The 15,152-nt window shown below is 55.1% G+C and overlaps 1 protein-coding gene across 2 annotated transcripts in view; it reads left to right on the forward strand.

The window, feature by feature from the left end:
* The window catches only part of LOC138826421 (MLX-interacting protein-like), a 36,996-nt gene that overhangs the window by 17,504 nt on the left and 4,340 nt on the right, over positions 1-15,152 (forward strand). The window contains exons 2-15 of one of the 2 annotated variants that reach the window (XM_070021577.1): positions 1,317-1,423; positions 2,025-2,110; positions 4,706-4,795; positions 5,263-5,304; positions 5,545-5,716; positions 9,383-9,472; positions 10,232-10,323; positions 11,108-11,759; positions 12,643-12,803; positions 12,915-13,095; positions 13,694-13,815; positions 14,247-14,339; positions 14,420-14,547; positions 14,716-14,839. In XM_070021577.1, the coding sequence (XP_069877678.1) occupies positions 1,317-1,423; positions 2,025-2,110; positions 4,706-4,795; positions 5,263-5,304; positions 5,545-5,716; positions 9,383-9,472; positions 10,232-10,323; positions 11,108-11,759; positions 12,643-12,803; positions 12,915-13,095; positions 13,694-13,815; positions 14,247-14,339; positions 14,420-14,547; positions 14,716-14,839 (2,140 nt within the window). The remainder of the gene's footprint in view (positions 1-1,316; positions 1,424-2,024; positions 2,111-4,705; positions 4,796-5,262; positions 5,305-5,544; positions 5,717-9,382; positions 9,473-10,231; positions 10,324-11,107; positions 11,760-12,642; positions 12,804-12,914; positions 13,096-13,693; positions 13,816-14,246; positions 14,340-14,419; positions 14,548-14,715; positions 14,840-15,152) is intronic. The other variant, XM_070021578.1, reaches the window with a different exon arrangement.

Genomic DNA, 15,152 nt, shown 5'->3' on the forward strand with positions numbered 1-15,152 from the left:
TTATGTTTCTTTCCTTTCTTTCTTTCTTTTTTTTAAAAATATGACCAAATTTTGAGCTTAAGGCCTTCTGCTCTCCCTTGGCTTTCTTTTCTTTTTTGCCAGTTATGGGGCTTGAACTCAGGGCCTGGGTGCTGTCCCGAGCTTCTTTGCTCAAAGCCAGTGCCCTACCACTTTGAGCCACAGCGCCACTTCCGGTGCCCTCCTCCTCTTGCCCTCACTCACCTGAGATAGGTGAGGCCTGGGACTGGGGCGCGGCGCCTCCTGCGCTGCTGCTGCTTTACGGCACTTCCCGTGGAGGTCAAAATAAAAATGACTCCAGGCCCGCACCGGAGGAGGAGCAGCTTGAAGCACAGGAGCGAGGCCGGACCTGCAGAAGCCTCCCTGGCCGCCTCAGCCGCTGGCTCCTCTACTTGGCAGGTGGCGAGTCCTGCGCACACGTGGCTCTCCTCCCGCCCTGTGCTGCGGTGGCTGCTCCTGCCCCAGTTCTCCGTGAACCCTTGTCCTGCTGCGGCCTGCTAGTTTTGGCTGTTGCAGCTGTGGGACCAGGCCCAGGCCCAGGACAAGCCCACAGAAACAGCTGTTTGAAGAAAAAGAATTGAAATCCTAGAGGAGAGTAGATGCTGAACATTATCTCTCCTCTCACTCATTAACGGCAGCGCTTAATTACCCTCACCTGCCCTGCTGGGTCTGCACAGAGGATTGACTCACTCACAAGTTTGTATCTGTTTGTGGGGCTAATTACCTTCCCCAATTAACTTGAAAACCTGTAAGGTCTTGGACTGTACTTGGAGTTTTTCCTTGTTTATTTTGAAACATCATAAATTCCTATGTTAAACACTCCAAAATGGCAAACAGTGAAAACTTATTTCTACCACACCTGTAATTCTCCAGAATCACCACAACCATCATCTTAACCATTACCCAATTGTGTGTGTGTGTGTGTGTGTGTGTGTGTGTGTGTGTGTGTGTGTGTGTGTGTGTGTGTCTGTCTGTCTGTCTGTCTGTCTGTCTGTCTGTCTGTCATGGGGCTTGAACTCTGGGCTTGGGCGCTGTCCCTGTGTTCTTCAGCTCAAGGCAAGTGCTCTACCACTTGAGCCACAGCACCACTTTCAGTTTTCTAGTCGTTTATTGGAGACAAAGAGTCTCACAGATTTTTTCCTGCCTGGGCTGGCTTTGAACCGTGAGCCTCAGATCTCAGCCTCCTCAGTAGCTAGGATTACAGGTGTGAGCCACAGCACCTAGCTCTAGCCAAACCTTTACATTGTATTTCATTTTCCAAGAAATGACTGAGTCTCCTCCATGTGTTTTGTCTTCAGTGGGAAGTTGGTGTCTCCAAAGTGGAAGAATTTCAAGGGTCTGAAGCTTCAATGGAGAGACAAGATTCGGCTCAACAACGCCATCTGGCGGGCGTGGTACATGCAGTGTACGTGCATCGCCACCCTGGGAGTCAGCGTGGCTGCAGGACCTCTGCTGCCATGGGGTGGGAGCTCACCCGGGCCTGAGCCCCCAGGGTGCTCTTGGCACCTTGCCTTTTCGGTAGAAGTCTCTCAGGTAGTCTGTGGAGTTGAGAAAACCAAGCCAAGCCCCAGGGGTGCGCAGAGTCATCAGGCACAGCTAGCTGGTCAAGGGAGACCGGTGTAACGAGCGACCTCATGGTGGAGGGTGCTCAGGAGCAGGCTGGGTCCCGAGGAGTCTACTCTCAGGGGAGCTGGAGAGGCGCAGGGGAGAGGCGACACGGGAAGTCAGAGCGTAGATCTGGGAAGATGCATATCCTCCTGTCCCCAGTGGGGGACCCAGGCTTGTTCGGGAGCTGAGCTGGCTGGGCCCGATGGCGCCTCTTGAAGAGCAGACTCTTGCTCACACATCATTGTCAGAAACTTTATTTCTCAGAAGCCTCCAGCTCTCCCGGGGAAGTAGAAGGGAAAAACTCTCCCGAAGGTGCTGCATGAGGGGAAGCACATGGGTGGACGGGCGGGGCTCCTCCGGGGGTTTGGTGCAGTGATGTCTCACGTCCCTCTGCCCAGATTTGGAGAAGCGCAAGAATCCGGTGTGCCACTTTGTCACCCCGCTAGACAGTTCCGTCGACGTGGACGAGCACCGCCGGCCAGAGGTACCTGGGAGGTGATGGAGGCATGCTGGGAAAGTTGGATTGACCTTGACTTCCGCCCCTCCATCGTGCAGAGGCCCCCCTCTGCAGGCTGTCCCGCTGGGGACTTGCCCCCGACTTCCTTTAAAATCCGTATTTCTTCTGGATGGCTGACTCCTCACTAAGCAGTAAGACCGTAGCAAGGGGATGAAAAGAGGTTGAGGAAAGAGAACATTCTTATCTGTTGGTTTGCTTTTCTGTATGTATGCATGCATATATCTTATTTGTTTGGGGATGCTTGGACTTGACACAGGGCTGTGAGCATGTTAGGTAGGTACTTTCCTCATGGCATCTTCAGCCCTATTTGCTCTGGTTATTTTTGCGATAGGATCTTGCTTTTTGCCCAGGCTGGCCTGGAACCACAATCCCACTGATCTCAGCCTCCCAGGAAGCTAGAATTCTGTTCCTTTCCTTTCTCTCCCCTTCCTTTCCCTTCCCTTCCTCTCTTTCTCTCTCACTCTTCCTTTCTTTCTTCCTTCTTTCTTTCCCTCTTTCTCTTTCTCCTCTCTCTCTCCTTCTCTCCCTCCCCCTTTCTCTCTCCCTCTCCTGCCCTCCTTTTTCTCTTTCTCTTTCCCTCCTTCCTTCCTTCCTTCCTTCCTCTCTCTCTCTTTCTCTCTCTCTCTCTTTCTCTCTCTTTCTTTCTTTCTTTCTTTCTTTCTTTCTTTCTTTCTTTCTTTCTTTCTTTCTTTCTTTCTTTCTTTCTTTCTTTCTTTCTTTCTTTCTTTCTTTCTTTCTGGTTTAGGGATAGAGCTGGAGCCTCTCACACAGGCTAGGCAAGTGTTCTATCACTGAGTCATATCCCATTCCTGAAAGAGTAATGTTTTCAAAAGCCAGTTGTACAATAACTTCACCACTTACTCTGTTTATTTTGGTGGTCTATTTTGCAGGGCCTTGTGCTTGCTAGACAGGTGTTCTGCTATATGAGACAGACACTCCACCCTTTGTGTGTGTGTGTGTGTGTGTGTGTGTGTGTTTTGTCGACCACTTGAGCCACAGCGCCACTTCTGTTTTTCTGGTGGTTCATTGGAGATAAGAGTCTCACAGAGGGCTGGGAAGGTGGCTCAATGGTAGAGTGCTGGCCTAGCATGCATGAAGCCCTGGGTTCGATGCCTCAGTACCATATACGCAGAAAAAGCTGGAAGTGGCGCTGTGGCTCAAGTGGTCGGACACCAGACTTGAGCAAAAGAAGCTCAGGGACAGCGCTCAGTAGGCCCAGGACTGACAAAAAAAAAGTCTCACAGACTTTCTTGCCCAGGCTGGCTTTGAACCGTGATCCTCAGACTCAACCTCCTGAGTAGCTAGGATGACAGGCATGAGCCACCAGTGCCTGGCCATTGTGCTGGTTATTGTTGAGTTAGGCTCTTGCTTTAAAAGCCCAGGTTAGCTTAGCCTGAGTTCTGCCTTGTTTTAGTTTTACCTAAGCATGTCTTACTGTTAGGATGAAAACAAGCAAGCAGTCCTGGGGTTTGAACTCAGGGCCTGGACACTGTCCCTGAGCCTTACCACTTGAACCACAGTGCCATTTTTGGCCTCTTCTGTTTATGTGGTATTGAGGAATTGAACCCAGGACTTCATGCATGCTAGGCAAGCACTAAGCCACATTCCCAGCCCAAAAACAAACTTAACGTAATAAAAAGAGTTCTGGAAGTGTGATGTTTTCTGGAATTGCGAATATTATTCAGTCTGGTGGTAATCTTGCAGCCCTGTTTTGTTTTGTTTTCTCTGTTTATTCTTTTTTTTTTTTTTTTTTTGGGTCCAGTCGTGGGGCCTGAACTCTGGGCCGGGGCGCTGTCCCTCAGCTCTTCAGCTCAAGGCGAGTGTTCTTGAGCCACAGCGCCACTTCTGGTTTTCTAGTGGTTTATTGGAGATAAGAGTCTCATGGAGGGGCTGGGAAGGTGGCTCAGTGGTAGAGCGCTTGCCTTGCATGCCTGAGGCCCTGGGTTCGATTCCTCACCACCATATAAGCAAAAAGAAAAAAGCCGGAAGTGGGGCTGTGGCTCAAGTGGTAGAGCGCTAGCCTTGAGCTGGGACAGCGCCCAGGCCCAGAGTTCAGGCCCCACAACCGGACCCAAAAAAAAAAAAAAAAAAAAGAGTCTCATGGACTTTCCTTCCCCGCGCTGGCTTTGAACCGCGATCCTCAGATCTCATCCTCCTGAGTAGCTAGGATGGCAGGCGGGAGCCCCGGCGCCGGCTTCCTGTTCATTTTCATTCAGACATGACAGAGGCTCCCTCGGGGGGAGCACTTGTGGGCTGCCTGTTTCCTTGGCGTTCCTCACACAGGGAGCAGCAGCTCCCTCCCTCCTCCCCTGCCTGTGCTTCCTCTGACTGACCCTGGGCCCCGGTGTAGAGCCTCAGGACCTGGGGTACAGAGCCTCCCTTGAATGTGCTGAGTCTTGAAAACACAAGAGGGCTGATTAGAACCCAGAAGAGAAGGGAGTTGGGTGGGGGAGAGGGGGTATCCTGAGCAGCTCGGTCGTCCGCTTGGAGTATCCTGCGGTTCTGTGTTCGCGGGTGGAGTTTGGCTGGTCATCCAAGACACCTGTCCATTCCCACTTCCAGGCCATCACCACCGAGGGCAAGTACTGGAAAAGCCGCATTGAGATCGTGATCTTGGAGTACCACAAGTGGAGAACCTACTTCAAGAAAAGGGTATGAAAGCTGGAAGTGGCGCTGTGGCTCATGTGGAAGAGCGCTAGCCTTGAGCAAAAGAAGCTCAGGGACAGCGCCCAGGCCCTGAGTTCAAGCCCCAGGACCAGCAAAAAGAAAAAGGAAAAAGAAAGGGTATGACTGGTGATCCCTAGAGAGGAAGTAGAGACCACATTTAGACACAGGCCAAGGCCCCGCCCACAGCTGTCCCACGTGGCCTGGGGCATTGTGAGGAAAAGCTGGGACCGGGTTCAGTCTTCCCATCTGTGAACAGGCCTCTTTTTTACCTCGACCCTGGATGAGAATGTCCTCTGCCCCCACGTCCCGGGTCCATCTCCCCGCCTGCTTCCTGGCTATGTTGGGCCTGGGTTCTTCCAGGGAGTCCACGCGTGTGCAGGGAGGCGAGCGAGGCCAGGCCCTCGCTTCCCAGAGCCCTTTGTGACCGCCTCGGCCTGCTTCCTCGCCCACAGCTACAGCAGCACAAGGATGAGGACCTCTCCAGCCTGGCCCAGGTGAGGGAGCCGGGGGCCCTGCCATGACAGGCCACGGAGGGGCGGACACGACTCCAGAGACAGAGTAGTTGGCACCAGCTCCCTCCTGGCAGGGACGCGTCATGTGTGCATGTGCATGCGTGCGTGCGTGTGTGTGTGTGTGTGTGTGCGCGCGTGTGCACGTGTGCGCGCACGCTTCCATCCGAGTCTCCACCCCCGGTCCTGGTGCTGCTCTTTGACACTCGCTCCTCTGGGTGGCAGGATGATGACGTGCTGTACTGGCACAAACGCGGGGATGGCTGGAAGACCCCGGTCCCCATGGAGGAGGATCCGCTTCTGGACACAGACATGCTCATGTCAGAATTCAGTGACACCCTCTTCTCCACGCTGTCTTCACACCAGCCGGTGGCCTGGCCCAATCCACGGGAAATCGGTAACTCGCAGGCCCGCCTCCTTCCCTGTCAAGCTCCCGAGGGCTGAGCCGTCTCTGAGCTGCACAGGACTTGTCTCTAGGCCAGGAGAGGAGAGGATCTTCCTGTCTTACACTGGGCAGGGGGTGGGGGTGGGGGCGGCGTGGAGACACAGACGACACACATGAGAAGTTGGCTATGTCAGGGCAGCTGTGGCTCCTTGGTACTACTGTGAGAAGACGGTGCGGGGTGCGGCTCTGGTGTGAACTAGCTCATGCTGACGCTCCCTTAGCGTGAGGCATGGGCCAGTGCCTAGGCCTGGGTTGCAGGACATGTGATGCTGAAGAATCATTCCAGAAGCTTTGAGTCTTCACTTAGCCCCGGGAAGAGCCTGTGGAGCCAGGGCTGAAGTCTGCGTGAGCTCCTCTCAGCTTCCAGGGCATGCCCAGCCCCGCGTCAGCCGCCACGTCCCCATGGAAGCTTCCTTCCTGCCTTCTGAGAGCAGAGAAGGACCTGAACCCCTAAGTGTTAGGTTTTTAAAAAGAGGTGGCCGAGTAAGAATCACACCATGCACATGGTGTTCAGGTAAGGGGTAGGTTTATTCATCATTCTGGCTGGCACCAGGCCATGTTGGCCCTCCATGCGGCTGGGAAAGGCCTGAGAAAGAGGGCGTCTAGTCTGGGCCTGGGCTAGGCCTTATCTAAGGTATGGGCAGAGAAAGGTGTGGCCACATCAGATTCAGATGTGACCTTTTCCATCCAGGTGTGCTAGTTGCCTAGGTAACGCAGGTACTGAGTGGAGACTTTGCTGCGAGGGGGGTGGAGTCTGCTCACCATCCAGGAGCGACCTTCTATTCCAGCCTTTTAATAATCATGAAATAGGGCTACTCCTGCTGACAATAGGGCTACTCCTGCTGACAATAGGGCTACTCCTGGCTACTTCCTGCTGACAAGGGGCATCGACAATAGGGGTAAAAGGCTGGAATTTGGTCCCCTCCCAGAGAAGGCAGTGAGCAGCAGCTGTCCTTTGGAGGCGTGAGTCCTTAGATGAAGTGTGGAGAAAGTCTCATGAGGCGTTGAGGGGCTGAAAAAAAATACTAGAGAGCAAATAAATGGCAAGAGGAAGGACTTGGGGCTGAAAATGTTGGTAGAAGTGTCCCTATCTGGTGACAAGGTAGAGGAGAAGTCAGGTAACAAAGGCAAGAATGTAAATTCCTGTCTAGTTAAAAGGTAGACAGGTATGGACATTAGATGGGCAGGCTTCTTCTGTTGACCTCCCGGCTCTGGTTAATTTTGAAAGGGCAGGCACAAAGTGGCTGATGTGACATCATCTCCTCTTACTCCTCTCCATGTTCCCTTGTTCCCCAGACTGGCTGAGTCTAGGTGCTCGTTGCTGGGATGGCTTGTCCCAGTTGGTATTCAAGGTTTGAACTCAAGACCTAGGTACTATCCCTGAGCACTTCTGCTCAAGGCTAGCACTGAACCACTTGCAGTGCTTGCTGGTTCGAGATAAGAGTCTTGAGCCATGCTTCCAGCCTGGCTCTTTGCAGGTTAGTTGGGAGATGGAGTCTTAGGGATTTTTCAGCCCGGGCTGGCTTTGAACTGCAATCTTTGCCACAAAAGCCCTTTATTATTTCCAATTAAAGCAACAAGGAGACCAAGTAGACTAAGTAAAGCTTACCTGGTTCTTATCAAGAATTGATCAACAAATATTCTGAAATAACAAAACTTGTTAGATGTGATGAGAATTTTAGCACAGATATAGTATTGATTTCTTTCTGGAAACCCTAACAGTGCTTAAGTTAACCAAAGTTACAGAAAGAGCCTTAGCTTTTACAAATCCAAAGCAATCTTTTACCAGGAAATCAGCTGCATGTGGCGGAGCCAAGCGAGACTCGTCTACTTTTACCATGGTGGAGGTAGTCAGGGTAGACGAGGCAGGCGCGAGGCCTGTCTTCCGGGTTGGAAGAGCCTGGATCTGGACTGCATGTAGACCGGCTGGCACTGAACTTCCTCCCCAAACTGAACAAGCTTCAGGAATATCAGATAATTTAAGCCAAATAACTTGATTACAATGCCAGATAACTAGTTTACACAGACACAGACATAGATGTATAGATATGCACACAGAATCAAGTGAGGTCGGCGCGAAATTGAGTTGTGACAAAATAGCGGCTGAACTCCCGTGATGCCAAGATGGCACATCAGCCACATGGTCAGTGCTAGCTAGACAGAGCCGGAGATTGTCACAGTGAGCGTCTAGCACACATGGAGCTTCTGCTTCCACCCCCACTCCAAGGGCAGGGGAGGGGTCCCGCAGGGGAGGGGGCCTCGCACGGGAGGCCACAGAAATAGGTGGAGTAGTAAGCTTGGTGGAAGGTTAAGAGTCAGATGAGACCCAATCCTTAACCCACCATGTGGCCAAGACGGCGAATTTCTGAAAAAAATGCAAAGAAAACCTAAACAAATGGAAACTCGGACAATTTTCAAACCTAGAATGGCTAGCCTTTGAGAGGGAACCTAGAGGGGTTCCCCAGGACCCAGCCTGCGTCACACTCTTCAGGGCACAAGCAGAAATGTTGTAGAAAAGAGAAAGGGAGAGAAAGGGAAAGTTGGACATGAATGTCAGAGAGAGAGCAAAGAGAGCCTGAAAGTAAACAGACTTCTGACCATTTACCATCGCAGTGGCAAAAACTGTCTACATCTGAGAATGGCATAAAAATGAGGCGCTCTGGCTTTCCAGGGAGCGCAGGAGGCATTTCAAAGGGGTTTCATGGCTTGGGCGTGATTCGCAGCACCCCATTAAATGTGTAGGACAGTCAGTGTGGTGAGTGAAGGAGAGCTGACCAGGCAGAAGCCGCGTCCCGACTTCCCCCAGAGTCCTCTAGAGAGAAATGGCCAAGCCCCCAAAACCAAGCGTCCTTGGCTTCAGAGGTGACCGCCTTTCAGGTAAAGGCTGTAGGAGCTCTCTGGCGTGGTGCTACATCTGGACAGAGACTGAGCAACAGAGAGCCGTGGAGAGTAGTTTCACTCACCAGAGTAGAGAAGTGGTGTGGACGTGGATGTGAAGGCAGCAATGGTATCGATCGATGCGCTGTGTCGCAGCAGACAGACGGGTTCGCAAAAGGCCGTCAGAACTGTGGTATTCCTCAGAGCAAAAAAGGGGGGGAAAAGAAAAGAAAAGGGAGAGGAATCCCACCTATCCTGACTTTAAGCCCTTCCCGGGTTTCAACGGCACCATTTATGTTAGGTTTTTAAAAAGAGGTAGCCGAGTAAGAACCACACCACGCACGTGGTATTCAGGTAAGGGGTAGGTTTATTCATCGTTCCTGCTGGCACCAGGCCCAGCTGGCCCTCTGCGGCTGGGAAAGGCCTGGGAAAGAGCTTCTGGGCCCGGGCTAGGCCTTCTCTAGGCCATGGGTGGAGAAAGGTGTGGCCACATCAAAGTCAGGAGTGACCTCAGCGGATGCAGATGTGACCTCTTCAGTTGTGCCAGTTGCCTAGGTACTAACGCAGGTACTGGGTGGAGATGTTGCTGCGAGGAGGGTGGAGTCGGCTGCCATCCAGGGGCGGACCTTCCACTAAGAATGCAGAAATCCCCCCAGCTGCCCACAAGTCTTGGAAGACCAGAATGTGTGCAGGCCGCGTTCACTCGCCCCCGCCTGGTCTCCTGTCTGGTTCTTCTTGCAGCGCACTTGGGGAATGCAGACATGATCCAGCCGGGACTCATCCCCCTGCAGCCCAACCTGGACTTCATGGACACCTTTGAGCCGTTCCAGGGTGAGCATGGGGCAGGGGCCGCATGGCGCCTGCGTTTCCCCTGCCCGGCCCAGAGCAGGTTGGGGCTCCCCTCTCAGAGAGAGGACAGTTAGAATAGCTTGCGGGAAGACTTAGAATTTTTTTTAAAAACGCAGCTGTTTTTGTGGTAACAGCCAAGCCTGGGAAATACTTTTTTTTGTCGGTTGTGGGGTTGAACTCTGGGCCTGGGCACTGTCCCTGTGCTTTTCATCTCAAGGCGAGTGCTCTACCGCTTGAGCTAGCTACAGCGCCACTTCTGGATTTCTAGTGATTTATTGGAGATAAGAGTCTCACAGACTTCCCTGCCCGGGCTGGTTTTGAACCCTGATCCTCAGATCTCAGCCTCCTGAGTAGCTAGGATTACAGGCTTGAGCCACCGGTGCCCAGCGAGGGCTGGGAAATTCTTGAGGGCATGTTGCCTCTGGAAGGAAGGTGGCAGTCTCGGAAGGCTCTCATCGTCCGGAGCCGCTCTCGCTCTGAGCAGCAGAGGGCGCTAGAACACAGTCACCATCCAGCAAAGGCCGTTCTGTCCTTGTCAGAGTTCAGCCTGCCTGCAGTGTTTCTGAGCTAGCAGGGTTCTTTCTGTGGAAAAAGCGGTCTCTACGGGAACCTGCGGGCCATGACAGCGCCTGGGGAGGGGGCTTCGCTCTCCCTTTGTCTGGATCTTAGTTCCAGGCATGGTGAGCTCATGGAGCTTATCAGACTCTCCATAGTTTTTTTTTCTTGTTTTTTTTTTTGCAGACCTCTTCTCTTCTAGCCGCTCCATTTTTGGCGCCACGTTGCCTGCCCCGCCCTCGACACCTGCACCTGACCCCAACAGCCCACCTGCTCAGGTAGAGGAAGCTGGGGAAAGGGCAGCAGGCACAGGGCTGTCAGGCAACTTCGCAGCCATTGCCACACTAGTGACGGCCACATGCCAGGTGTAGCCAGGCCCAGAGCTGAGTGCGTGATGAGGCGCGAACACCTCGGTCAGCCTTCTTTGAAAGCGGCAGTTTGGTATGCTTCTTTTGCTTCTGAGCAGCCAGACTTGGTTACAGGTGCTAGCACTACAGAGCCGGGTGCGCACGGCCTGGTTCTGTGCCCGCAGGGGACGGTCTGGGACTGGTGCCCGGATCAGCTTAGCCACCAGTAACCCGGCACCTTCCTCTCCCACCTGGCTTGGGAAGAGTTTCTTCTGTAGTGTGAGATCTGCAGGTTGATTCCGGGTGGCCTTTCCACGTAGGACGAGCTGCCTGACCGGAGGCTGATACCTGAAGCCATTCTGGAGGAACTTCCCGAGCAGCTGCGATCCAGGCTGCTTCTGCTGTAACAGAAGATGGCAGGGACCATGGGGAGCTTTAGTGGACTCTAGAAACCAGATATCTCCAGGCTGCTGGCCACCTGTGTGGAGCCGTGCGGTCTTCCTGAGCTCCGTACAGTCCTTCAGTTTCAAATGGACGCTAGCACTGGTGGGGCAACGGTGGCAGCGACAGGCATGGGGGCCGGGCGCCTGTCACTCTGTCGCTGCTCCTTCATTCACAGTTAGGATTTGCGGCCTGTGGTGTAGACAGTGAATACGAGTTGCCTGGTTCGGCACTGACCCCTGACCCCTGACCCCAGCGTCTCTTCTTTTCTCAGGGGAGCATCCTGTCAGCCACTACTCTGCCCACCGTCAGCCTTCCTGACAGCCTCATCGGCCCCTCTGCCGCGCCGTCCCTGGACGCCACAGATGAGCGGGGCTGTGAACCTGCTGCCCAGACCCAGGACCCCTTCATCCAGTCCACAGACTTTGGGCCTTCCGAGCCGCCATCACTCAGCGTCCCGCAGCCCTTCCTCCCCGTCTTCACCATGCCCTTACTGCCCCCCAGCCCGGCCCCTGTGCCCCCCACGCTGCCCCTGGCCCCGCCTCCTGCCGCTACCCTAACCCCCCCAGCCACGCCCGCCTTCCTGCAGCCACAGAAGTTTGTTGGGGTCAGCAGAACCCCGCCTGTCATCACGTACACGGCCTCTGCCACCCTGACCCACGACGCCTCTGCCACCTCCTTCAGCCAGACCCAGGGCCTCGTGCTCGCTCCCTGCCGCCCGCTCCCCGCGCCCTCTCCCTGCGGCCTGGCACTGTCCCCCGCCTCCCAGCCACCCGCCGCCGGGTCCCCTCAACCTCTTTTAACCTTCGTTCATCCCAAGCCTGTATCCTTGACTGGAGGGAGGCCTAAGCAGCCCCCTAAAATAGTGCCTGCTCACAAACCCGAGCCTGTGTCCTTGGTGTTGAAGAATGCTCACCTCACTCCAGGTGAGTTGATGCCTGTGGGAGGCGGGGGCGACCCCAACCCAAAGGCTCCCAGCACCATCCCCGCTCAGCCGGGCGGCCGTGTGCAGTCCAAAACACAGTTTAAAAACAAGTCACTTTTCACCATGCAGTGGTGGCTCACGCCTGTAATCCTAGCTGCTCAGGAAGCTGAGATCTGAGGATCACGGTTCAAAGCCAGCCTGCAGGAAAGTCCATGAGACTCCTATCTCTCCAATTAATTACCAGAAAATTGGAAGTGGAGGAAGTGGTGCTGTGGCTGGAGTGGTAGAGCTAAAGAGCTCAAGGCCCAGAGTTCAAACTCCATGACCAAGAAAAAAATATATATATATATATTATGGGCCTGGGAGGATGGCTCAGTGGTAGAGCGCTTGCCTTGCATGCATGAGACCCTGGGTTCCAGTCAGCACCACATAAGCAGAAAAAGCCGGAAGTGGTACTGTGGCTCAAATGGTAGAATGCTAGTCTTGAGCTGAAGAGCTGAGGGACAGCACCCAGGCCCAGAGTTTAAGCCACACAGTTGACCAAAAAAAAAAAGAAAAATTTTTCCTTGTTCTCTTAATAGATTACCAAACTATGATGTCAAATAATTTGGCTAACAGTAACTAAAAACATGTTTCTCATTTCCGTAGGATATAAAGTAGAATGTATGTTTTAAAATTCAAAAATGTCTGTGATTCTTGCCAAATAGCCATTTCTCATACTAACTAAAAAAAAAAAGTGGTTTTGGGCATGTCTTCCCAGTGTCCAGAACGCCCCTCTCAAAGGGGAGCACAGAGCGCGTCGGGCGCTCGGGCGCCGTGGCAGCAGAGGCCTGTGCTGCGGGGCTCTGCGGCGCGGCTGACCCTCACGGGCCAGGCCTCTGCAGGCAGGCCCAGGCCCTCGCCCTCACTTCTCGACCTGGCAGCTGCCTTTTCAGGGCAGCCGCAAGCGGTGATCATGACATCAGGCCCTCTGAAGAGGGAGGGGATGCTGGCCTCCACGGTGTCCCAGTCCAGCGTGGTCATCGCGCCCGCCACCATCGCCAGGGTGAGGAGGGGCCTGAACATGCCCAGGTGGCCTTGTTCCTCTCCCCCCCGAGGGTCCTCCCCTGCCCTGTGGTGCACTAGTGCCCGGTGACCTTCTCCTGTGTCCCCACAGGCCCCTGGCGTCGCTGACTTCCACAGCAGCATCCTTGTGACAGACCTCAGCCACAGCACAAGCAGCCGCCCTGCTCCCGGCTCGCGCCTCTTCTCCGCAGGCACCGCACAGGACTCGGGGGTGAAGGGCGAGCAGGCCCCGCCGCACACGGACAGCCCCCAGGCCCCCGCCGCAGGCCCCAGTGAGTGTCCGCTCCAGGCAGGCAGGTGGGCCTGGGAGGGAAGGCCAGGGCCCGGCATGGGCTAGGAAGGTGCCCAGCCCAGGTCCTGGATGGAGGCGGGGCCTGCAGGACCCTCAGCCTGCTGGAGGCACAGGGCGTCACGCGGCGTGGGCCAAAGGGCAGTGGTTGGTGGGCTTCTGATTGAACATTTACAGGAGTGGGTAACAAAGTATATGAAAACACATATGTGGCTGGAATGGAAAGAAAGAAACGAGATCCCAGGGAGCACCAGGGTAAGGACTAGTGCCTTGCTCGTGGGGTTGTAGCCGACTGGGCCCGCGGTCCCACCTCTGCGCGGACGGCTCCCCGTGGGGGCCCGCGCCAGCTTTTTGCTTGTGTCCAGCTTGCCCTCCGCAGCCTGGCGTGGCGGAGGAACGCGCATTTGGGATGTAGACAGGAGTTTTCCAGCTTTTCCCTCTGGGTAGTCATGGAGCTCAAAACAGGCTTCCAACATCCGAGGACTTTCTGGGGTTCCCTTGTTCTATGAGGACTGGGGTGCGGTGGCCTGGCCTGGTGGCTCCTTCGGTGAGTTCCCTTAGAGAGCCTGTTTTTTCCTCAGGTCAAGACTGCCCAAACTCAGGGCAGGCCTCTCCATGTGCTTCAGAACAAAGCCCCAGTCCTCAGTCTCCCCAGAACTGCTCAGGGAAATCTACTGACCCCAAAAATATGGCTGCACTAAAGGTACGATGCATCTCTCCTTGGCCACGATTCCCGCCAAGCTCATCGGGAAAGGAGAGCTGCCAGCTGGCTGGTGTTGAGCTGGGCTGGGCCGCTCCAGCCCTGGCCCTGTCCCCCAAGCAGCCGCTGTGATGAGGGGCCTGTCCGGGAGCTCTGGGCGGGCTATGGGGCTGTGAGTCTCAGGAGTGACAGTTCACATGGCCTGCACGGCCAGGCTGCAGCTGCCCAGCACTAGCTAGAGGGGGGAGTTGGCCCTGGGAGCTCTGGGTTGGAGAGAAATGAGATGGACCCCAAAGTGCTGGGCGGTGCTCCCCGCGCGCTGTCCCGTCCCTGGCCTGTCTCCAGTCTAGCCATGCGGCGTGGGCTGGGCTGTGACGTGGGATGAGGCGGGCATTGAGTCCTGGCCTGTGTCCCGGTCACGTGGCTCCCCGCAGATGAAGCACATCTCCGCCGAACAGAAGAGGCGCTTCAACATCAAGATGGGCTTCAACACCCTCAACACTCTGATCGCCAATAACTCCAAGCTGGTGAGGCCCGAGGGGGGAGAGGGAGGGGGGCTGTTCTGTCCCCCTTGTGCAGCCCCCCTCTGAGGCACCTGTCCCTGCAGACCACCCGCGCCACCATGCTGCAGAAGACGGTGGAGTACATCACCAAGCTGCAACAGGAGCGGAGCCAAATGCAGGAGGAGGCCCGCCGGCTGCGGGAGGAGATTGAGGAGCTCAACGCCGCCATCATGTGAGGCCCGGGCTCTGCCCGCCAGGCAGGGCGCTGTGGGTGGCCTTGTTGCTGTTGAGCACTTCACTGCTCATCCCCCTCCCGCCCTCCCTACAGCAGCCCAGACCTGCCCAGTGCCCCAGGGTCCTCCCACTGGCTGCCTCCAGTGCCGCATTCCTCTTGTTTTAGCTCCTGCCAGCAGCTTCTCCCCGCCACGGGGGTCCCAGTGGCCCGGCGCCAGTTTGACCACATGAGAGACATGTTCGATGAGTATGTGAAGAGCCGGACCCTGCAGAATTGGAAGTTCTGGATTGTATCTTTGGGTCTTGGCTCTCCCCTCCCCTACCCCCAGGCAAAAAGAAATAGCAGACAGTGGTTGTTGTGGGTTCAATCGCTGCAAGACAGGACTTGGGGCGGGGTAGGGGGTGCTGCTAGGTGACACATTCCAGGGGGTCTTGTAGGAAGGCCAGGGGGCTATGGCAGACTGTGTGCTCTAGATCCTTGAGACCAATGTTGGGGCCGCCTGCAGAGCAGTGGGATGGGAAGGAGGGGTACCCAGTCTCCTCCAACCCACACCCGCAGCGCTCAGTCCCCAACTCCTCCAACCTACACCCGCAGCGCTCAGT

Source organism: Dipodomys merriami, unplaced genomic scaffold (genome assembly GCF_024711535.1).
Source record: "Dipodomys merriami isolate MVZ:Mamm:240054 unplaced genomic scaffold, mDipMer1.0.p SCAF_142, whole genome shotgun sequence".
Lineage (NCBI taxonomy): Eukaryota > Metazoa > Chordata > Mammalia > Rodentia > Heteromyidae > Dipodomys > Dipodomys merriami.